The sequence below is a fragment of the Bos grunniens genome, chromosome 11 (genome assembly GCF_055505025.1).
Source record: "Bos grunniens cultivar Pamir isolate PY7600 chromosome 11, Bosgru_T2T1.0, whole genome shotgun sequence".
In the NCBI taxonomy this organism is placed as follows: Eukaryota; Metazoa; Chordata; class Mammalia; order Artiodactyla; family Bovidae; genus Bos; species Bos grunniens.
In genome coordinates, this window is record NC_141175.1 from 100,031,154 (window position 1) to 100,054,914 (window position 23,761).

General features: G+C 43.5%; 1 protein-coding gene across 8 annotated transcripts in view; it reads right to left on the reverse strand.

Annotated features, from left to right (window-relative positions):
• TMEM182 (transmembrane protein 182) overlaps positions 1 to 23,761 on the reverse strand; it is a 67,148-nt gene that overhangs the window by 12,761 nt on the left and 30,626 nt on the right. For 2 of the 8 annotated variants that reach the window (XM_086327893.1, XM_086327895.1), the window contains exons 4-5: positions 6,711 to 6,848; positions 1,935 to 2,447 (exon numbers count right to left, since the gene is read on the reverse strand). The exons of 2 other annotated variants lie outside the window; for them this stretch is intronic. In XM_086327893.1, coding sequence (XP_086184019.1) covers positions 2,116 to 2,447; positions 6,711 to 6,848 — 470 coding nt within the window. In that variant the 3' untranslated portion in view covers positions 1,935 to 2,115. Of the gene's footprint in view, positions 1 to 1,934; positions 2,448 to 6,637; positions 6,849 to 23,761 lie in introns of those variants that run through there. 4 more of the 8 variants (XM_086327897.1, XM_086327898.1, XM_086327894.1 and 1 more) reach the window with 2 other exon arrangements.

Consider the following 23,761-nt stretch of genomic DNA (forward strand, 5'->3'; position numbering starts at 1 on the left):
GCTGAGCAGCCATTCTGCATTTCCGGAAAATCCGAGACACTAATTCTCCTTCAACAGTACATCCGCCTGACAGATCAGCAATGCCTAGTTATTATTCATCACTATTTCCCTCCACCGCCCACCTCCAACAGACCAGAGCCCTGAATAAAATGCTCAAGTCCTGTACTTTGGTGTATATTTGGTTCCATACTGAGAAGTTATGCTTTTGATTTCCTCTGAAAGCCCACTTCTTGCCTGCTAAGAAGATAGAAGCTTTAGCAAAGCCATGGGCAAGCCCTTGCAGGCCCTCCAGGCCAGTTTCCCTCACGGGGAGGTCCCCTCAGCTCCCCGGGTCAGCAGCTATTTATAGTCTGGGTCTCGCTACAGGGACTGGAGAGGGCAGGGGCACTCAGAGAGGTGTGTGTGCCTGTAAGTGGAGAACGCCTGCCTCCAGGCCATCAGCAGTTCTTCCCTGATCCCTCCTGCTCTTGGTCTGTGTTCTCCACACTCTCCTCCGCTCTGACTATTTGGCTTTATCTGGAGGAAGATGGGAGGAGCCGGGCATGATCCCTGAGCCTCCTATGAGCCACGTGTTTGGTCGCAGCCAAAGGAGAGTGAATATCCAACATACATCCCTGGGATTCTAGGAGCTACTTTTTCTGGCATTAGAGTAAAAAAATGTCTTCTGCAGTATGCATCCATCACATCTGGGTTTTCTCTAGAAATGAGTGTGGTTCACCATGAACCACTACAAATTCCACTGATCTTTTAAGGGAAATAAGAAAACACACCACAAATCCGACGTGCTTCTGAGTCAGTTTTACCCTCTTGAAGAAGAATGTCATGTTCCCTTCATATCCACTTACCCCCCTGACCCGTTTTAAGGGGCTCCCATCCCTACCCTCTTAGAAAGCACTGTCCTCCAGACTGGAAGGACATGCTTAGGGTGTCTGCCACAGGTGGCAGAGGGTTTGTACAGCTCACCCCACTCACTCCACTCACGTCCCTGGTGAGCCAGGGCAGCATGTGAAACAGCTGTCTGGACAAGGAAAGGATGTGCCCTGCGGTCACTGAACGGGGCAGGAGTCAGGCCACAACTTGGCCGCCATCACCCTCCAAAGGACTCATTGCACTGCCAAGGTGTCCTTTCCTTTGGCTAGCATACCCTGGGCCTGGAGTGTGGGCTTCGATGTTCCTCTGACTTACAAGACGAGCGTGCAGTCTCACCAACATGAGATGCTAACAAGGCATTTAGCCAAGATTCAGAAGTTTCCCAGCTCTCTCGACACAGGTGAGACTCTGTGGAGCTCTACATCCAGCAGAAAAAAACATAATCCTAGGTTGTCATTCAGGAAAAGGTGATTTCAGTTATGGAAGAGAAATCTCTCTACCCTGTTGTTCAGGCGCTGAGTTGTGTCCGACTCTTTGTGACCCCATGGACTGCAACACAACAGGCTTCCCTGTCCTTCACCGTCTCCTGGAGTTTGCTCAAACTCATGTCCATTGAGTTGATGACGCCATCCAGCCATTTCTTCCTCTGCTGCCCTCTTCTCCTCCTTCCCTCAATCTTTCCCAGAATTGGGGTCTTATCTAAATAGGTGGCTCTTCGCATCAGGTGGCCAAGGTATTGGAACTTCAGCTTCAGCATCAGTCCTTCTAATGAATATTTAGGATTGATCTCCTTTAGGATTGACTGGTTTGATCTCCTTGAGGTCCAAGGGACTCTCCACAATTAAAAACAATCAATTCTTTGGCACTCAGCCTTCTTTATACCCTGATAAGCTGATAAAATACTATTTTTAGCTGTGATGGATTATCACCCAATGTCAGTGTCCCAGAACATCCCAAACCCTGTCCTCATTATTTCCTGTACACTCAGAGATCTTACTCATGCACAGCAATTCCTGCATTGATGTCGCTTTGGCCGGCGTTAGGAACACTCAGCCACACAATGATTTTCTCCACATAATTCAAATGCTTTTTAATGCCACACCTTCTGACATCTTTCCTATCATATCTGGTATCACAGGGTGTGGAGAAGCCGTGAGTCAGCCCTCCATAGCTGCCCCACGGAGTTCACATTGGAAGAAAGCTCAGCAACTCTTCAGGCCTTGGAGTGGTGTGGCAGAGACTCACTTAAACAGACTCGGGGGCTGTCACGTCCTGACGATCACCTCGCACTTGGTCCGGAACTGAACTTCCGTGGGGAACACATGGCCCGGCCGGAGGAGGCATCTGGCCCAGAGCGGGAAGTGATGACACAGGGCCTTCAGACTCTGCCTGAGCCGCTGACAGGGCGCGAGGAAGGCCGCGGACCCCGCCCCTGCTCACACGGACAGCTGTGACGTCAGCACGCCACGGCCGTGCGTGGGATGTGCCCAAGCGGCCTGCGTGCTGATACCAGAGTCCGCCTGCGTGCACACACCAGCAAGGCCAGTCGGAATGTGGTTCCGCCCTCTCCAGTCCGTCTGTCCAAATAAAGAGAGAGTGTCTTGTTTGTGGTGAGTATAAAGTAGCTCCGGCAACTGCGGGCCCGGGCCACACCTGTTCCCGACTGCCAGGCCCAGCATGGAGAGTTGGCATGGGGAGACAGGGAGGTCTGGAGTGACCAGCAAGCCCTGAAAAGGAGAGGTTTTGGAATACTTGCCCCCTGGGATGAGAACTCTTCGTTTTGAAAACGTGATCTCTAACCACAGAAAGCTAGATAAATTCGATCTAGTTTAACTCAGTAAATGACTACATGCATGGTTCCATGTTAAATACAGTACAGGAAAATCCTGGCTGCCCCCAAAACCTAGTGATCAGAGCACATTTTCCTAATGTCCCTATAGAATAGTCTGTGAATTTCCATTTCCAACTCTGACAGTATTCATTGCCTATTAAAATATCTGGGGGTGCAAATAGTAGACAACTGAAAGATTTTTAAAGTTTGTCTCTCAATAACACTCAGGCTTATGGATGATTTATTAAAGCCCCATAATTGCTTTAAAAGATGTGTCTCATGGTGGAAATTGCTACTAGACAGTAAGTTTCAGGTATTCCTGAGAACGTTACTTTTACTGTCCAAACTGATAAAAAAAAATTGTAATTTAAAAAATCTCATCCAATGGAATACCTCCTTATGTTCTTAGGAAATAAATGGCCATGCACAAACAGTAAATAATTGGTCTGTGAAGGAAATTAAAAGTCAGATTTGAAGCTTTCTTATAACTGTCTGGTTGAGTGGCTTTCAGGACCGGGTTCCTGGAACACATTGACTCCTCCCTTTCCCATAAAGTCCTGAGCCAAGAGGACCTCAGCCCCATACCCAGTGCAGCCAGAGAGAAAACCTACTGGTCAAATATGAATCAGATGCTTCATCTTTCTTCAGAGTCCTCAACCAAACTAATTCTTTAGATACACAATTTTCTCAAACAAATTATAAAATGAAAAAAAAAATGACCATCAAACACACAAACACACAATTCTCTAATAAGACAAAACTCAGGATCACAGTATCTCTGAGTTTAAAACAATCATGTTGCCCATAATGTAAGTACTGGACATATTCCCTAGGGAATATGCTAGTACATATTCCCTTTATGAAGAAAGGTTTAAAAAGATGGAAAAGCAAAGAAGAAGAAAGAAAGGTTTACACATTTTAGTAGAAGGAGATTATTTCTGGGAAGATCATGGGAAAATATACACCATAACTAGACCTTTGAATGAAATGACAGTAGAGTGTGATTTGGGTGAGAAAATATATTTGATGAAGAAGATCTCCGTTTTAAGGCATATAAGGGATTCCAGTTTAGTTCAGACACTCAGTCATGTCCGACTCTTTGCGACACCATGGACTTCAGCATGCCAGGCTTCCCTGTCCATCACCAACTCCCTGACACTACTCAAAACTCATGTCTATTGAATCAGTGATGCCATCCAACCACCTCATCCTCTGTTGTCCCCTTCTCTTCCTGCCTTCAATCTTTCCCAGCATCAGAGTCTTTTCCAGTGAGTCAGTTCTTCCCATCAGATGGCCAAAGTATTGGAGTTTCAGCTTCAGCATTTGTCCTTCCAATGAATATTCAGGACTGATTTCCTTTAGGAAACTGGTTGGATCTTCTTGCAATCCAAGGGACTCTCGAGAGTCTTCTCCAGTTCAAAAGCATCAACTCTTCAGCACTCAACTTTCTTTATATTCCAACTTTCACATCCATACATGACTACTGGAAAAACCATAGCTTTGACTAAGCTAAGCTAAGCTAAGTCATTTCAGTCATGTCCAACTCTGTGCAACCCCATAAATGGCAGCCCACCAGGCTCCCCTGTCCCTGGGATTCTCCAGGCAAGAACACTGGAGTGGGTTGCCATTTCCTTCTCCAGTGCATGAAAGTGAAAAGTGAAAGTGAAGTCACTTAGTTGTGTCCAACTCTTCGCGACCACGTGGACTGCAGCCTACCAGGCTCCTCCATCCATGGGATTTTCCAGGCAAGAGTACTGGAGTGGGGTGCCATTGCCTTCTCCGTAGCTTTGACTAGACAGACCTTTGTCAGCAAAGAAATGTCTCTGCTTTTTAATATGCTGTCTAGGTTGGTCATAGCTTTTCTTCCAAGGAGCAAGCATCTTTTAATTTCATGGCTGCAGTCACCATCTGCAGTGATTTTGGAGCCAAGAAAATAAGGTCTCTCACTGTTTCCATTGTTTCCCCATCTATTTGCATCCCTATGAAGTGATGGGACCAGATACCATGATCTTAGTTTTTTGAACGTTGAGTTTTAAGCCAACTTTTTCACTTTCCTCTTTCACTTTCATCAAGAGGCTCTTTAGTTCCTCTTCACTTTCTGCCATAAGGGTAGTGTCATCTGCATATCTGAGGTTATTGATATTTCTCCCAGCAATCTTGATTCCAGCTTGTGCTTCATCCACCCCTGCATTTCACATGATGTACTCTGCATACTCCTTGGAAGGAAAGTTATGACCAACCTAGATAGCATATTCAAAGCAAATACATTACTTTGCCAACAAAGGTCCATCTAGTCAAGGCTATGGTTTTTCCAGTAGTCATGTATGGATGTGAGAGTTGGACTATGAAGAAAGCTGAGCGCCGAAGAATGAATGCTTTTGAACTGTGGTGTTGGAGAAGACTCTTGAGAGTCCCTTGGACTGCAAGGAGATCCAACCGGTCCATTCTAAAGAAGATCAGTCCTGGGTGTTCTTTGGAAGGAATGATACTAAAGCTGAAACTCCAATACTTTGGCCACCTCATGCAAAGAGTTGACTCATTGGAAAAGACTCTGATGCTGGGAGGGATTGGGGGCAGGAGAAGGCGACGACAGAGGATGAGATGGTTGGATGGCATCACCGACTTGATGGACGTGGTTGGTGATGGACAGGGAAGCCTGGCGTACTGTAGTTCATGGGGTCGCAAAGAGTCAGACACAACTGAGCGACTAAACTGAACTGAACTCTGCATATAGATTTCTCAGGTCAGGTGGTCTAGTATTCCCATCTCTTAAAGAATTTTCCACAGTTTGTTGTGATTCACACAGTCAAAGGCTTTGGCGTAATCAATAAAGCAGAAGTAGATTTTTTCCTGGAATTCTCTTGTTTTTTCTATGATTCAGTGGATGTTGGCAATTTGACCCCTGATTCTTCTACCTTTTCTAAATCCAGCTTGAACATCTGGAATTTCATGGTTCACGTACTGTTGAAGCCTGGCTTGGAGAATTTTGAGCATTACTTTGCCAGTATGTGAGATGAGTGCAATTGTGCGGTAGTTTGAGCATTCTTTGGCATTGCCTTTCTTTGGGATTGGAATGAAAACTGACCTTTTCCAGTCCTGTGGCCACTGCTGAGTTTTCCAAATTTGCTGGCATATTGAGTGCAGCACTTTCACAGCATCATCTTTTAGGATTTGAATAAGGGATTTGGTCTAATAGAATTATGAGGTATAGAGTTATTTTTCTATTTGTACTATGATCATTTCAGTGGGACTTAGAAGGACTGGTGGACTTTCCTGGTGGCTCAGATGGTAAAGTGTCTGCCTACAATGCAGGAGACCTGGGTTCGATCCCTGTGTCAGGAAGATGCTCTGGAGAAGGAAATGGCAACCCATTCCAGTACTCTTACCTGGAAAATCCCATGGACAGAGGAACCTGGTAGGCCACAGTCCATGGGGTTGCAAAGAGTCGGACACGACTGAGCAACTTCCCTTAGAAGGACTAGTTGGAAAGCTATTTTAGTTTAAAATAACTATTTTATTTTAAATGCAGGTTTTATAGAGAAGGTGCTTAGATAACACATATGAACCACAGTTATGAAAATGGAATGATGATGTTGTAGAAAAAATTGATTTTCAGCTGAGATAAACAAATCATGAGGATTTGTAATATCGTAACAGGCTATCTTCTTAGGCACACACAAGAGGCTTCACATACATCCAGATGTTATACACAGATGTGTTGTGACTCCCATTTTACAGGTGGAACTTTAACAGGACAAGGGAGATTAAAAGACTCTTACAGCAGAGCTTCCCTGCCTATTGTCTTCATTCACAGAACCTGGATACAATGAGCAAATGGAAAACACAAAGTCCCTGGAAAAGTGTGTGCCGTCCAGGCAGCACTCAGGAAATATTGTATGTGCATATTAGCATATTACTAACTCCTAGAAGTCTCACCTGTGAAACCAGAACTGGAGAATACAAAGACGTATTCCACGGCTAGAAATCACAGCCTTCACGCTGGACGTACCTGCGGCAATGTAGGCGCCTCCCCCGGCTTTGTAGAGAAGGTGGCTGGTGAAGGGTGCTGCGCAGATGATCAGAAAGCTTGCAGTCACCACGGCGACCACCCCCAGAAGCATCAGGACTGCCCAGAAGCCGCGGTAAACTGCAGGTCCCAGGAGAAAAGGAGAAGAGTCAGGCACGCTTAGATCGTGAACACGGCAGACTGTCGCACAGTAAGTTTCTCTCTTCTCTGTGTTTCTAATTTCAGCCCCAGCACTGCTGGGCAGCCTCCCAGGCTGTGGTCCTGAGTTATCTTTGAAACGAAGCCTCACCAGATGACTTTGGATTCAATGATGCCGGACTTCTATCAACACAAGCTTGGTATTTACACCACGCACAAGCTTAATATACTCTGGGAGCTCTTTTTCTGACCAGCTTATCCATTTAGAAATGGGAACACTCAGAGTTCTAGAAAGACTCCTCTTGAGCAAATTCCCAGATGGGTCACACACAGGAGTTTACACCAAATGGACAAAGACATGAAAACGCATTCACATCCACAAACACTGCCTCTTACTTCCTGCCAAGATGATGCTTATACTGCAGTGATCCCTGAGAAGCTGGTAACAGTCCCCCCAGTTTCCTAACAAAATAGTGGGCTCTTATTTAGATTGTGACTCTATTGGAAAATAGTCTTAAGGTAATAAAAATGACAAGTAAAGCCAAAAAATAAAAAGGTTTGTATAGACTGAGATTTAAAATAAGATATTTTTAAGACTCACTACTTTCTATTAATATTTGTTCTTAGAAAGATTTAAAATGAAAAGTTATAATGGTCTCTTAGTCAAGGGTCAGTAAGTCTGAATTAATGGATGCAGCTGGTGATAAATAGTAGATTTGGTGACATATAGTAATCGAATAAAGAGGAATTCTAATGATCATTTTTGAGTGGGATCATTACTGATCCACTAAACAAATTCATCATTTCCCAAAGGCTAAAACACAAAAACAAATTCCTACATGTGTAAATGAGGGAAAGCGTAGCACCACATACTGGGGAAATTATACTTTTTTTATGAAAATACAGAAACTTCATAAGAAAGTAAAGAATGATTTTTCTCAACAAGCCCACCTGGCCAAAAAAAAAAAATACATATATATATATATATATATATATATATATATATATATATAAGTCAACTGGAATCTTTAAGAGGAAAGAGGATGGGAAGATGGAATATTGAGGAGAGGAGCCACTGCAGTTAAACAGGAAAAGGAAGTTTACATTTTGTGTGAGTAACTGGGTTTTGAAGGCAAGAACACAAGGGCAGGCTTTCACCTCACACGCCGATGTGTCTCGTGGGGCATGCTGCTGAGTTGACTGTGTAAGGAGGCACTCTGTGGTTGTATTCCAGCTCTTCGGGGCACAGAGCAGGAAACTATTGGTCGACTTGACTGTAGAAAGTAAGATGGAAGGCTTTGAGACAAACCTTTGCCTTCCCTGTCCGACCAGAGTTACTAGGTAACAGAGGAGCCTCACAGCTTACACTTTCATGCACCTCCTTTACTGCACTATTAGGAGGTGGTTCGGTGGCAAGCGGGGTGTAAATGTCGATAAGCGGTGGTCCGGGGAAAGTGGAGCATGGCAAATTATAAAGCATAGTACAGTAGAGAAACACAGCTTTTGGAATCAGAATGACTTGAGTATTCACCACTTACAGTTACTTAAACTTAGGTGTTAGTCACCCCACATCCTGTCCAGTGAGCTCAGGAAGTTAGTGACCCATAGGACACGTTCTGTACACACACAAAAACAATAATTTGTGGACCTAGCTTGACCATGCAGAGACAAGAATACTCGCCTGCTCAACCTTGAGGAGGAACTGCTGATGGAAGCATGACATCTATTCGAGAAAAACAAAGAAGCTCTTCTCCCCCTCCCCGCTTCTCCTTTGATTATGAAACTGTAGCCCAGTAAGTTCCAGGGTACTGCATTTCTCACTTGTCTGCTTATAAAGCTCACAACTAACCTATTCTAAGAAATCACTTCTTATCTGTCACTTTGCCTCTTGCTGAACTCTTTTCTGCACTGAGACTGAGTGCTCTGGGTACCGGAGCTCTTTGGAGCCCCTAAAATGACTCCTAACGATATCAGAGGGACTGCAAGAGAGAGAAAGCATCTGGTGAGGGTGAGAGCAAAAGAGAGCCAGAGGGAAATGGGGGGTAAATGCCCCCAGGAACTGCTGACCCTGAGACCCGCTACTTCCTGCCCTGGTTTGCTCTAGCACAACCGCCTGACTTTGGATTCTCAGTCCCTGGGAAAATGCAGGAGCAACAGACTGGTACTTCTTGCACGGGGTCGTGGCTGCCCAGAGAGTTGTGACCATACAGACACAGCTTCCAAGTGAACTTCCTTAGGGCAATCACCACAGCCTTTATTTCTGCCCGCGCTTCAGTGTTCCGAAGTGCGCAACTCTCAGCCTATTTCAGAATTTCTTGGAACTTCCTGTTTCTTAGCTAATTATATTACCTAGTTTGCATATGTGGCACACTTTGATTCCAGAATGGAAATGTTTGGTTGTAATGAAGAATCATCTCGGAATTGTGTAGTTCCTTCACTGTCTGAAGTAAAACTGAGGCGATCCGAGAATTTTCAACATGAAGTGAATTACACTGCATGTGTTTTGAGCGATTACTAGCTGTGTGACTCCGATAGAACACAGTTTTCTAAACCAGAAAGCACTATCCTTCAAATAAGTTTATAGGGAGGATTGAAAACATACATGAAAAGTAGTTACATGCAGTAAAGAATCAAAAATATTTGTTCCTACTATTATTTTTACATGCTTTGTCATAAAATGCTCTTATCAACAATGTAGTTAGTATTTAAAAGATATCTATTAACCTCATGGATCTAGGATAGGGCAAACTTTCAGTTCTAGTTCACTAAAAAGTTTAAAGAATGTTCTTGTTTGGTTAGTGATTTATATATTGTTTAAGACTCCTGCTGCTGCTGCTAAATCGCTTCAGTCATGTCCAACTCTTCGCAACCCCATGGATTGCAGCCCACCAGGCTCCTCCGTCCATGGGATTTTCCAGGCAAGAGTACTGGAGTGGGGTGTCATTGCCTTTTCCGGTTTAAGACTCCTAGATCTTGAATGTATCTCTGAGAATACTTAATCTGTTTCCTTGTTCTTAATATGAGCCCATAAAAACTGCAAGTTCTGTCTCTGAAAGCTCTGAACTGTGCCAAGTGAAAACATCTCTAAAAATCCATTTCTACCATTAAACACAATTCAAAGCTCAACTTAAATGATATTGAATTTCTATTAATTCCTTAGAACATGAAGCAAGATATACAATATGAATAGATTTACATGTAATCTACATCATCACAATTGGGATTAATTAAAGGAAAGCCTCATCTGAATCAATCTGTGAGAGGCCAGAACTAACTACTATATTCAAAGAAATGAAGTTCTGTTAATTCTAAATGAATTGGTGAACAAACCTAACAAAGTGGTCCTTGGTTGGGTGTTGTAATGAGGAGGAGGATGAATAATTAACAACAGACGTTGTTGTTAAATAACTAACAACAGACGTTACAGAAATGGCTCTCCTGAAGTACTCAGTTTATTTTCCTAAATCGATTAAACTTTCACACTACAGTATTACTTTCACGGGCTTCCCTGGTGGTTCAGATGGTAAAGAATCCATTTGCTAGTGCAGGAGACTCAGGTTTAATCCCTGGGTCGGGAAGATCCCCTGGAGAAGGAAATGGCAACCCACTCCAGTATTCTTGCCTGGAGAATCCCAGGGACAGAGGAGCCTGGCAGGCTACTGTCCATTGGGCCGCAAAGAGTTGGACACGACTGAGCAACTTAACACACACACATCATTCCTGTAGATGGACAGCAAATGAACTGGCAGAAGAAAGGACAGACCAAGGCAAACAAGTGAAGCAGTTACTACAGCCTCCAGGTGGGGGCTGCGGCTGGGTGGGGACAGGGGAGGGCGGCAGAGGTACCCTGAGCTTTAGTGATTCTGCTGTTGGGGCGGTGAGAGTCCAGCAGGACAAAGGCTGTCTTTATGGCTGTGGTCTGTACCCCACACAGGCTGTTCAGTTAAGGTATCAAGACACCTCGACTGGGTTTTGTAATATTTTAATTTACACAACAAACCCTCTTGCATACAGAGTGCAGAGAGGGGAAAGTCAATCCAAATGATCAGGATTCCAAATCTATAGTGTTTTGATTAATTATTCTGTTGTGTCTATAAAAATGTAAATATTGTCTTTGCAGTTTCAACATAAACTTTAGTGGTGTTCATTTTCCAAAGCTTGCGGTCTTGCCTCAGACACCTCACGAAGCTAGTTCAGAAAGCCAGTCCTGTGTTTCGACACATCCTGGAGCACAGACAGTGTGAAGTTGCTATAAGCCGTTCTCAACAAGCCAAAAAAAAGCACTGCCACCCCCTCCCCATCCTCGTCGGCAAATGAGGGCCCGCGGCATATGCTGCGGTAGCTTCGGGCAAGCCGCTTCTGCTGCTCAGGCCAGCAAGCCGGCCCTGCATCTCCACACACCACTTGCCTTGGCGACGTCGGGCGGGTCTAAAAATACAGAGACGCCGGCACAGGAGTGGAAAGACAGGCTGCCCGGTGCGGCTGTGTCTGAGCGCCACAGCGGAGGACGTGCCAAGTCACGTGCTCTGCCCAGGCCGTGGATTTTCAGGACAAAGAGAACACTGAGAGGCCCGACAGTGTATTTACTTTCCTCTTGTAAACCTGGCTGCGAAGGAATAGCTGAGAGGCAGAAGGTGCCTCGGAGGGTGGGGCCCCTGCCACCCCGCTGGCGGCGGCTGTGACCTTGGGAAAGGCCCCGACACCAACCCTGAGGAGCGTGGCTTCTCTCACCAGGAGAGCTGGGGCACACCCACGGTCGCTAGTCACTGTCTGGGCTGCTCTTCTGGCATCCTCAAGGTGGTGGTAGGGAGGAAGCCAAGGTTCTCAAAAGCCAGGTGAAGGACATCAGAACAAGCCATCCCCACACATGCCAGGCTGGTACCAGGGTTACTGTGAGCTGGGGTCAAGTGGGAGCCAATGCACACAGAATCAACACACACTTGCAGGAATTTTCCTTCTCTGACGGGAGGAAGGAGAAACTTCGGAGAAATGAGGAGGCGTTTTACGGTCACGAAAAAGACATGCAAGTCAGCATAACGATGGGTCTTCAGACAAACCTACCAAAACAACCCATCTCTTCCGTTAGTTTCTCTCATATACTTCTCCTGGTCACTTTCCCACAATTTACAACCCAGGCTCAAATTTCTTTTTCCTTTGTCTTGTCACATCTCCACGTTCATCACTCTGCTAAAAAGATATGTAAGTTTCCAGGCCTACCAGCTTCTTCAGGTCTCGCCTTTCTACGCAGGCCTCCGTGCCCACACGTAATCGTCAAGCTTTCCTCTGTCAATCTGTCTTTTCTGTCTCTATAATGTGATAACACGGACAGCCATCCCACCACGCCCTTAAGAAGACTGAAAAAGCTAATGCAGGTCAGCGTGGAGAGGAGCCTGGCTTGACACTCTGTCAGAGTTCCCGAAGCCTGCCCATCACTGGACAGCACTCTGCACTGTCCTTCTTTACAGTCCCACATCCACTGCTGGCCGGGGCCCTCCTGCAGGGCAAAGACTCAGTCTGGCCCATCTTTCCTACTCTAGGGAAAGCTTTATACCTGACACGCAATGGACGCTCAACAAAATGCGAATAAGCGGATGATTGCTAACTTATCACTCAGGCCCCACTGAAATCTCAATATATACAGTCAAGGTTGGTGAGATATTTAATGACCATGGGAAAGAATGAAGCACACTCATTCACAATGGCAACCACTCGATGGTCTTGGCCTCTGATCACGATGACTGGAGGGGGCCACTATCACTGGAATCACTACTAGGGAGAAGTGGGCACAGGAAGAGAAGAGCTGAGCAATCAAGTGGGGAGATGTGAACACCTAGATGCTAGGAGCCCCAAGGACCATGTCACTGTCCTTCCTACACTCCTCAACACCCAGGGCACAGAAATGATCAAGAACACTGGGAACTTCTGTAGGTGACCCTGCCGAACTCTAACAATGCCAGCAGAGAGACAGATTTCCTCATTAATGGATTCCCTCTTAAAAAGTCAGGTCTACTCCTGAGAAGACCTGCTGTCCTTCATATTGAGCCAGAAAAGGAACAATCTTAGGATCCCTTTATTCACATACTTTTAAAACATTAAATATGAACCTGTTTACCCAAAGCTTTGGGCAGACAATTGAAAATAAGTATAGCAAATCCTTGCTTACTTGATGGTGAATATTCTGTTGCAAGTTTCTTAGGACCCCTGAGCCCATATCTTTCAGATGATTTGCCTCCAAAAATCTGTAATACCCTAGACACACATTTCTCTGAGGAATTTTATGGGCTTTTGTCACAACTGTACATCCAGGAATCTTTCTGTAAGGGAGTTGACTCAAAAGTAGTTTCTCTACTTCTTTCTAAGAAAAGTTAGTTTAGGAATTGCACAGCACTAAAATGATTTGATATTTCTCCTCTATTTTTATCATAAAATACCAACAAAAGAAGCGATTAACAATTGAATTAAATTCCACTTTTTCTGTCACCCACGCTCAAACCCAGACTAAGAAATCTACTGTGTACCGGGCACTGTGCTAGGTAAGTACATACTGGTGGTGTGCCATGAAAAATGTCCAACATGTGCCACCAAGCAGTCTCCTGGGAGTGAAAGCCACAGTCAGATGACTGCAGCTGTGCCAAGTGCAAGGCAGGATCCCGTGGTATACCGCCCAGGAAAAAACAAGGGCACGTGACCCAGTCTCGGCATATGACAGAAGGTTCCTTGGAGGAAGTGCCTCTTAAATGGGAGAGCAGGAATACAAGACATGGAGGCAGAGAGCAGAAAGCATGAACAAAAATCAAGGAAGAAAGTGCTGTGTGCAGGGAGCTTAGTGTGAGCGCACAAAGAGGGAAAGTGCTGGGGAAGTGGTGAGAGAGACGGCAGGAGGGAGGTCACAAGTGTCCTTGTAGAGCACGGCTGTTCACCAGGAGAACACTTCAGCCCACGTTACACGAAACTTTCCCTACAAACAATACAAAAAGTCATTGACAAACTTAAATTAAAACAGGTGTTTTATCCATCAGATCAGTCGCTCAGCCGTGTCCGACTCTTTGCGACCCCATGAATCACAGCACACCAGGCCTCCCTGTCCATCACCAACTCCCAGAGTTCACTGAGACTCACGTCCATCAAGTCAGTGACGCCATCCGGCCATCTCATCCTCTGTAGTTTTAATCTATCAATAATCACACCATTGGCAAAAAGTTTGCAGTCTGGTTTCGGGGCGGGGGGGGGCGTTGTTCAGAGAGAAAGAGAAACAAAGGCGGTAAAACACAAACTCCCTTCTCTTTATTTTATACATTTACATTTTCTTGATTTTTTTAAAAGGGTAAAATACTTAGAGATTAAGGCACCCCAAAAGGTCTAACAATACTTCATGGAAACTAGCCTGTCTTATGAGTAAAATGTAATGGCGAGAGCCCTTATCAAGCACCTGTAATAACAAAAGGGAGTTTAAAAGTTTCTAGGAAGAAAATAAAGGAATAGAGTTGAGAGCGCCCGTTGGCTACTGCGGTGGGAGGGCCCTGAAAGCAAGCAGGGGCCGGTCCCCGTCAGCGAACACCTTGGAAGAGTAGCTGGCCAACTTGGAACCCAGACCTGCACGGTTTGGGATGTGAACCCGCAAGGGAGGAGTGCTAGCTCGCAGGTGTGAAATGACTATCTCCTGGGGACAGACAAGATGGCTTGTGTCCCTGGCAGGGGAAGCCTGCCTCATTCACTCCAAAACAAACTCTCACACTTTGCTTATTCACCAACAGACTGAGAGTCACAATTTCTCCACTGGTCTTCACTGTTCAAAGTCAGCATTCACCAAGGATCTAAACCCCTCTCCCCATCTCTCAGTGACTAGGCCTCTTCTAGGGTTCAGTCTGAAGGAACGGGGCAGAAATGCCTATTGGCTCCCCTGAGTCTTCTCCGACTTATCATCTATTTGCTACGTGCTTTGAGAAGTGATCACTATCCAGCCTCCCTGGTTTTCTGTTTGTTTCCTGATGATAAAAAAAGGTAGACCAGCAGTCTCAGGAGTCACTTCCAACTTCCCTGGTTAGAGTTTCAACATGTGAATAGTCAATATTTCCGTTTGATAATGAGCTGCATAGACCGAACTTCCAACTCTTCACTAGAGAAGACCAGCCTTCTGAAACTGCACATGTTAGGCAGAAAACCATTGAAAAGATCAAACACAGCATTCCCATAGCTACTTTGTACATGGTGTAGTGGGGGATCTGGTCTTATTTATTTATTTTCAGTGATAAGATACATCTTTGGAAGACTTCCCTCTGGAGCTCCTCAACGCAGCAAGCGATGAGAGCAAATGCCCTTCATATTGTGTTGCAACAGCTGTTGCTTTGGGAACAAGTGAACACTTTGCTTTCCATAAGATGTGTCACTTCCCTTAACAACACTAGATCAATGCTCTATCATGGCCACATGCAGTCTTGGAGCAATGAATCTGAGTCCTAGACAAAGCACTTTATAAAAATCAGTCATGTTTTAAAATAACTACATTTAAAAATCACTTGAGTTTTATTTCTATAACCCCAAACTTGTTTGTAAAGAGCAATAAAGAGTAAAAAAGAAAAGAAAAAAACTCACATTGAGTCACCATACCAAAACTAAATACAGTAGAACTCACCAATTCTCTCCTAAATAACAAATAGATTTTGTTTTAAACTATATATTGCTTGTTAGAAAAATAAGGCATAATTCCCCTTACAGTGTTATCAAGAAGGTGACTATGGAAATGGAGGCAGCTCACTGCAGAGCTGAACTCTGAGTTGAGAAACCCAAATGCTCTCGGTTTCCTTGGCTTTGAAAAGGCAGCAATGAATTCTACTTACTTATGGTCTCAGGATCCAGGGAGGCAGTATTTATAAAATAAAGTAGGTGGGTTTGTTCAATGACTGCACGTAATAGGAGCTTGTCACAGGAAATGGAACAAGTCATTTTGTTGTGATAGTAAAGATTTTTATATTTTTCTTCTTATATATTTGTCAGTAGATTAGTAGGTATTAATACGCAGAAACAAGACATATGGATATCAGTGAACAACTTTGAAGCAATGATGATGGTGTCTTTGAGCAATTAACAGCTGCAATAATTGATAAACTCACTGGATCTAATTAATTCCTCATGTCAGCACTGAAATTTATCAAGCAAGACTTACATGTATCATTCATATGCTTTCATTTAAAGGTAAAAGAAAGAAAAGAGAGATTACACAAAATGTGATGTATGTGTTAAAGGGGATATAAGGGTTGTGAGCCTGAGAAGAAATAAATCTAGATTGCAAAACACGAGGTCAAGTTGTTGTGGACAGCCTGCTCAATTCAAGGGTCAGACCTCCATCCACACCTCACTCTACTTTCAGGCAGCACTTGGCCAAGCGTATCACTCTCTTCTCTTAGAAAGCTCCCTTTCTGGTTTGCAGAACACCACACTCTCCTGGTTTTCTTCCCTCTTCCCTTGCTGACCATCCCCAGTCTCCTCTGTGGGTCTCTCCTCTTCTTCCTGACTTCTGAACAACAGATCATCTTAGGGCTCTGACTTCGGACCAACCTCCTTTCTCTCTATCTCACTCTCCAAATGGTCTTATTTTTCTTCATGGTTTAAATACACCCCCAAGCAATGTCTCCCAAATGCACACTTTCTGCCCAAAGGGCCACTTTTAACTCCAAACTCTGGAACCCCAAAGCCTACATAATATCTCCACTAGGTGTCCTGAATTCAACATGTCCAAAAACTACCCAAGCTTCCTCTTAGCAATCTATCTCACCCTTCCCCATCACTAAAAATAACAGCTTCATCCCTCCAGTTGCTAAGAAAGTGTCCTCATTCACTCTGCTCTTTCCCTCACACCTCACACCAGGCCATCAGTGAATCCGGTCAGCTGTGCCTTCGGAATGTAACTAGATAAAGTGAACTTCTGCTTCCAGGAAGATGAAGCACACGTATCTTCCCCTATTGCTTCTTTTAGTCACCCTGAAAATCCCTGGTGATCATCTATGAAACAAACAGAAGAGGCAGAAAGATGGGAGAGAAGAAGAAGGCCGACAGGGAAACCTGGAGTCCAAGGAATGATGTGATGGTGAGTTCAGGTTTTCTTTTCGCTCATTCATCCAATACTTAGAGCACAGGGAGCCAGCAACTGGGAAACAGCAAGGGCCACAGCAGCAGACCAGCCCTCTGCTAGGGTCATGGCAAAGAAGGAAGGGAGGCGAGGCTTTTATCACCACCAGGCAGTAACATTCACCGCATGTGGAAAAGCAAGCAACCCAGAAATGCCAACAATCACAGTCAAAAAACTTTCCAACAAAAATAGTTTGCTTTGATCCCTGGGTCGGGAAGATCCCCTGAAGAAGGAAATGGCAATCCACTCCAGTATTCTTGCCTGGGAAATCCCATGGACAGAGGAGCCTGGTGGGCTACAGTCCATGGGGTCACAAAAGAGTGGGACACAACTAAGCAACTAAACCACCACCACCACCAAAGAACCAGGTAAGGGACTGCCTATCAAAGCAAGAAACTTTTGGAAAATAACCACTTGACACAAGTCAAACACCACAGAGGACTTCTCTGATGGTTCAGTGGTTAAGAATCCTCCTGCCAATGCAGGGGACATGGGTTCAATCCCTGGTCCAGGAAGATTCCACATGGCGCCCGTTTACCACAACTACTGAGTCTGCACCCCAGAACCCACAAGCCACAAGTACTGACCCCATGTGCTGCAACTATTAAAGCCCACGCACCCTAAAGCCCGTGCTCTGCAACAAGAGAAGCCACCACAGTGAGAAGCCTGCACACCACAACTAGAAAATAGCAGTCCGCTTGAGGCAACTAGAGAAAGCCCAAGCGCAGCAATGAAGGGCCAGTGCAGTCAAAAATAAAATAATTTCTTTAAAAAAAAAAACCACAGAATAAAATGTTGGCCCCAACCCCACTCTGATCAGCAAAGACCCAGAGGGGAACCTAGTTTTTGACTCCCGAGAAGCTGTAGTAAGGTACCCTCTCCCTTCCACTCACATGCAAGGATGTGGAAGACAAAGCTGAATGTGGGGTCAAGACTTTGATTTCCGTGGAGTAAATAGGGCCACCATTCACAGTGAAAGTGGAGACCACGTCGGGACCCCTGCAAGGTGGAAATTAGATATCCCTCCCCCTGGGGCGATATGAGAGGAGGCCAGTGGAGATTTAGGACTTTTCCCACCAACCACAGTAATGAGGCCTCCTTTGCAAACCTATCATGTAAGTGGAAATCATGGTTAAAGTTGTAATGATTCAGTCCTGCCCCTCCTGGTCAGGATGGCATCAACAGAAGCATAGTGGGAAGCCAGAACTTTCACTATGCCCCAGAAGTACCAAGGAGGGCTCCTCCTTATGTCAACACAGTCTAAATGGGGAACCTGAAATTCCATCCCACCCGATTTTATTGAGGCAGTGCCCACCCCTCCCCTGCAGGAGCAGTGTCAAAAAAGCCAAAAAAAAAAAACAAAAAAAAACAGACGATCTCGCATTTACTAACATAATATGTCCAAATCCCTGGCTTCATTTTTTTTTCATAATTCTTTTTTATTTTTTAAATTGTGAAAATACGATGACACATTTATAGATTTGGAAAATACAGAACAAAGTTCCATAGAGTTTCACTATATATTACAATTGTTTTAAGTAGATAAATTAAGATTTCTTAGTTGGAGTTTCAATATCAAACTCTCAGAAGTTAACTGAATGAATGTACAGAGAAGTAGAAGAATATAGTATACCTGAAGAGCATTATGAACCAATTTGACATAATTAAGATTTATACAATTTTCATACAACAGTAGGATACAAATTCTACTCAAGTTTCCATAGACTTTAAACTAGGAGACACTGGAATATATCCAGAGACTTAAGACCAGGTGCAACAGACATTTAATTTCCAAACACATGGGACTTTTTAAAAGTATCTTTGATGTTAATCTCTCATTTAAATGCTTTCTTCTCTGCAATCACCCTCTGTGTTTTTTCAGTCTTCTAACTTTATTAGGTTTTCAATGGCGAAGTCAAAGATCTGGCTTCACTTTTAAATGAGGTCCTACCAAGAACCAGAAAAATCTCAACTTCAATGGAAAAGATCACTCAGTAGATGGCAATGAAGACAGAGATGTTAGAATTATCTAAGAAGGACTTTGAGCGAGTCATGATAAAAATGCCTCAAAGAGTAAACATGTACATGCTTGACCCAAATTGAAGAGAAAACAAAAGTTACTGGCAAATAAATGAAAGATATAAAAAGAACCAAAAGGAAAACTTAGAAATGAAAAACATCGTAGCCCCAAATAAAAATGCAGTGGACGATCTAGACAGTCAAATGGCGCAGAGAAGAGATATGCTCTAAAAAAAACTCCAGATAATTCTAACGGAATGAAATTTTAAAAAATCCAAGTAACCCTTAGAAAGGCAAGGTAAAGAAAAGAGAAATGAAAAACAGAGAGAACAAACAGAAAATGAAAATTAAAATGACAGGCTTAAGATCAGTAAGAACGTTAAGTAAAAATAGTATGAAAAACAGTAGAAATGTTAGTCGCTCAGTCATTCTAACTCTTGCAGCCCCATGGACTAGCCTGCCAGGCTCCTCTGTTCATAGAATTCCCCAGGCAAGGATACTGGAGTGGGTTGCCATTCCCTTCTCTAGTGGAACTTCCCGATCCAGGGATCAAACCCGGGTCTCCTAAGTTGCAGGCAGATTCTTTACCATCTGAGCCACCAAGGAAGCCCCATACACTGTAAGTGTGGACTTTGCCTTAATGTGTATGTACATAGCAACAGAGTATTAGACTATGCAGGGCAAAAACTGATAGAACTTAAAAGAGAAGAGGATAAGAAAGATACACTGTTAAATTGGGAGACTTAAACACCTCTCTATCAGAATGGACAGATCCATCTGGCAGAAAATCAGAAAGGACACAGCCAGGCTCAACAAGGTCATCAATCAACTGGATACACAGTTGAAACCCTGGAATGGGTTGGAACTGCATGGGTCCACTGATACGTGGAATTTTTCAATAAATATGCAGTTGTCCCTCCTAATCCATCAGGTCCACATCCATGGATTCAATCCATATGGGTTTACTGTTAAATTCTACCAAATATTTAAAGAAGAAATTATACCAGTTCTCTCTCTACAATATCCCAGAGGGAAAGAAGCAGATGTCATACTTTCTAACTCATTCTATGAGGCCAGTGTTATCCTAATATCAAAACCAGACATTTATAGGGAAAGAAAACTACACTCAGAATCTCTCATGAACATAGATGCAGAAATCATCAACAAAATATTAGCTAACTGAATCCAACAACGCGTAATTATACATGATGATCAGGTAGACTTTATCCCAGGTATTCAAGGCACCTTCAACATACAGAAATTAGTTAATATAACCCATCACATCACCACATCAACAAGGCTAAAAAAGAAGAATCACATGATTGTATCAGTAGATGTAGAAAAAATATTTGACAAAATCCAACACCAGTTCATGATAAAAACTCTCAGTAAACTAGGAATGAGGGGGAAATTCCTCAAGTTGATAATGTATATTTAGGAAACCCTGTAAGCACTCACAGACAGCTAGTATCATTCTTAATGGTGAGAAACTGGAAAGTTTTCCACTAACTTCGGAAATAAGACAAGGATGTCTCCTCTCACCACTCATTTCAACTGCCCTGGAAATCCTAATTATGCTATTAGATAAGAAAAGGAAACAAAAGGTAAACATATGGAGAAGGAAGAAATAAAGCTGTCTTTGTAGATGATATGATTGTCTATGAAGAAAATCTGAAAGAATCCATAAAAAAAAAAATTGCTGGAGTGATTATAACAAGGTTGCAAGATACAAGGTTAATATACAAAAAAAATTTTTTTCATTCCAGCAATACACAAGTGGAACTTGAAATTAAAAACTTATAATTTAAATTAGAGCCCTCCAAAATAAATATTTAGGTTTAAATCTAACAAAATATATATCAGATTTATATGAACAAAACTATAAATCTGATGAACAAAAGAAAATAATTAAATAAATGGAGAGATGTTCCATGTCTAGAGGAGTAAGATAACATTATCAGGCTGTCAGTTCTTTTTAACTCGATCTAGACATTCAGGCACCCCACTCCAGTACTCTTGCCTGGAAAATCCCATGGACGGAGGGGCCTGGTAGGCTGCAGTCCATGACATCGCTAAGAGTCGGACACGACTGAGGGATTTCACTTTCACTTTTCATTTCATGCATTGGAGAAGGAAACGACAACCCACTCCAGTGTTCTTGCCTGGAGAATCCCAGGGACGGGGGAGCCTGGTGGGCTGCCGTCTATGGGGTCGCAGAGAGTCGGACATGACTGAAGCGACTTACCAGCAGCAGCAGACATTCAGTACAACTCCAATCAAAGTTCCAGCAGGTTATTTTGTAGATACAGACAATTGATTCTAAAATTTATACAGAGAAGCAAAAGACCTAGAATAATAAAACACTGAAGAAGAAAATCACCGTGGGAGGACTGACACTACCCGGCTTCAAGATTTACCATGAAGCTAGAGTAATTAAGATAGTGTGGTACTGGCAAAGAAATAGACATACCCAGATCAATGACACAGAACAGAGAACCTAGGAATAGACCCCCAGAAGTATAATCAACTGACATCTGACAAAGGAGCAAAGATAATAAAATGGAGCAGAGAAATGCTGCTCAAACAAGTGGACATCTACATGCAGGAAACAAGGAATCTAGAATCAGACTTTACACTCTTCACAAAAATTAACTAAAAATGGATCACAGACTCACAGACCTAAAAGTAAAGTATAAAACTATAAAATCTTTAAAAGCTATTACAGGGAAAACCTTGGGTATGGTGATGACTTTTTAGATGTCCTTGGGTATAGTGGTGACTTTTTAGATACAACACCAAAGAAACAATCTATGAAAGAAATAATTGATAAGTTGGATTGCATTAAAATTAAAAGCATCTGATCTGTAAAAGACAATGCCAAAAGAATGAAAAGACAAACTACAGCTTGGAATAAAATATTTGCACAAGACAACAGATAAAAACACTGATCTAAAGTACATAATGCACTGTTAAAACTCAACAATAAGAAAACAAACACCTTAAAAAAAATGGTCCAAAGACCTTGATAGACACCTCACATAACAGAGCTCATATCTCCTCCACCTCCGCACCCCCAGGCCCCTTAGTCTCCAGGTCCTTTCCCTATCTTACGTTTCTCTGGACACCTGTCCTCTTCCAATGTACTATAAAATTGGTTCCCTTTATGTCACTTTTTCTGCCTCCCCTCACTAGAATGGCAACCCCATGAGCAGGGATTTCCAACTCTTTTGTTCACTGTTGTTTCCCAGAACTTAGAACACTGAATACACACAGTGTTTGTTGAGTCCATTTTCATCAACATTGTCACATAAATAGTAGCCAATCTTGGCCAGTACATGTGGTAATATTAACTCTCATGTACTAGGATGATGGGGATCATGACATTAATAATGAGCTTTATTTATGAAGTCCTTATTCATGACCAGAAACTGTACCAAATGCTTGATGTGGTCATACACACACACGCATGCACTCAGAGAGCAGAGAGCATTCCACTAGGGAGAAGCTAGGATGAAGTGACATGCCTTGGGGATGACTTCTTTAGGGTGTTGTAAGTTAGTATAGCATATCAAGAATGACTGACATTTATTGAATACCAAAGACATGGCAACCACTATGCTAAGCATTTGTACTATTCTCTCTTTCTATTTTAACCACTGTATGAGGTTGATATTAAGCTTATCTTCCTTTCACAGACAAGTGAGGTGAATCTGGGGGAGACCAGAGATAGGAAGTCACATCTCCAGACAGTGAACGCAGACATGCTGACGGAAAGCCCAGCTTGTAACGCCCACAGAACCTGTACCAAGAGCCAGTCCCTGTGCTGAGCACTCTGAACAGCATTTACCTAGTTCCCAAAAGAGGGGTCAGGAAACTGTGACAGTTTAGCTGGTGGCAGCCCCATTCAACTCAGAGCTGTCAACTCAAAACAGACATCACCTTTTCTGTGCAGACTCCCTCTCACCGCAGTTAATGCTGAGGTCCCCTCCACACACACTCTTTCTCCTTTTATTTCTCTCCAAGTATGTGACTGGTTTATTTTTTGCTTCCCACTGCAGTGAAAGCCCCATGAGGGCAAGAATTTAGGGCTGGCTCTAGAGCACCCAGAACAGTGCCCAACATACAGCAAACACTCAACAATTTTTTTTTTTCCATCAAATCTACTTTATACTGTTTTCTCAAAAAAGCCTGAAGCCTGAAGCCTGAGGCAGAAGCGATGCTAGTTAAAGATAAAATCGAGGCCAAGATGGTCTTCTTGCTCCTTTCTGGTTTAAATATCCAATGTAAAAGAAGACAGAGGAAACTAAGCATTATTTGGGGTCCAGACTTGGAATTGGACACAGAGTTTGGATAATACAGGTATAATTCTCAAGAGGAGCTTGGGCCCTGGGTCAGAAGTCTTGGGGATGAATGTCTAGAGTGTCCCAGAAGTTCTCACTGAGGCGGTTCTGTGCCCATCTAGATACCCCAGGACATTTGGCAATGGTTGGAGATGTTTTTGATGGTCACACCAAGAGGTACCTCTGACATCTAGTGGGTACAGACCAGAGATGCTGCTAAATGTCCTACAACACACAGGACCGTCCTCCCAGCACAGTCATCTGGCCCCAGTGTCCACATGCCAAGGCTGAGAAACCCTGGTCGACGGTGCCAGGAGGTGTCCTTTCATTAGAGGGGGTTTCTACTTGCGTGTGTAGCTGACAGCATCACAGATATTACCAACACCCTCTGTCCAGGTTGCATGCAGACT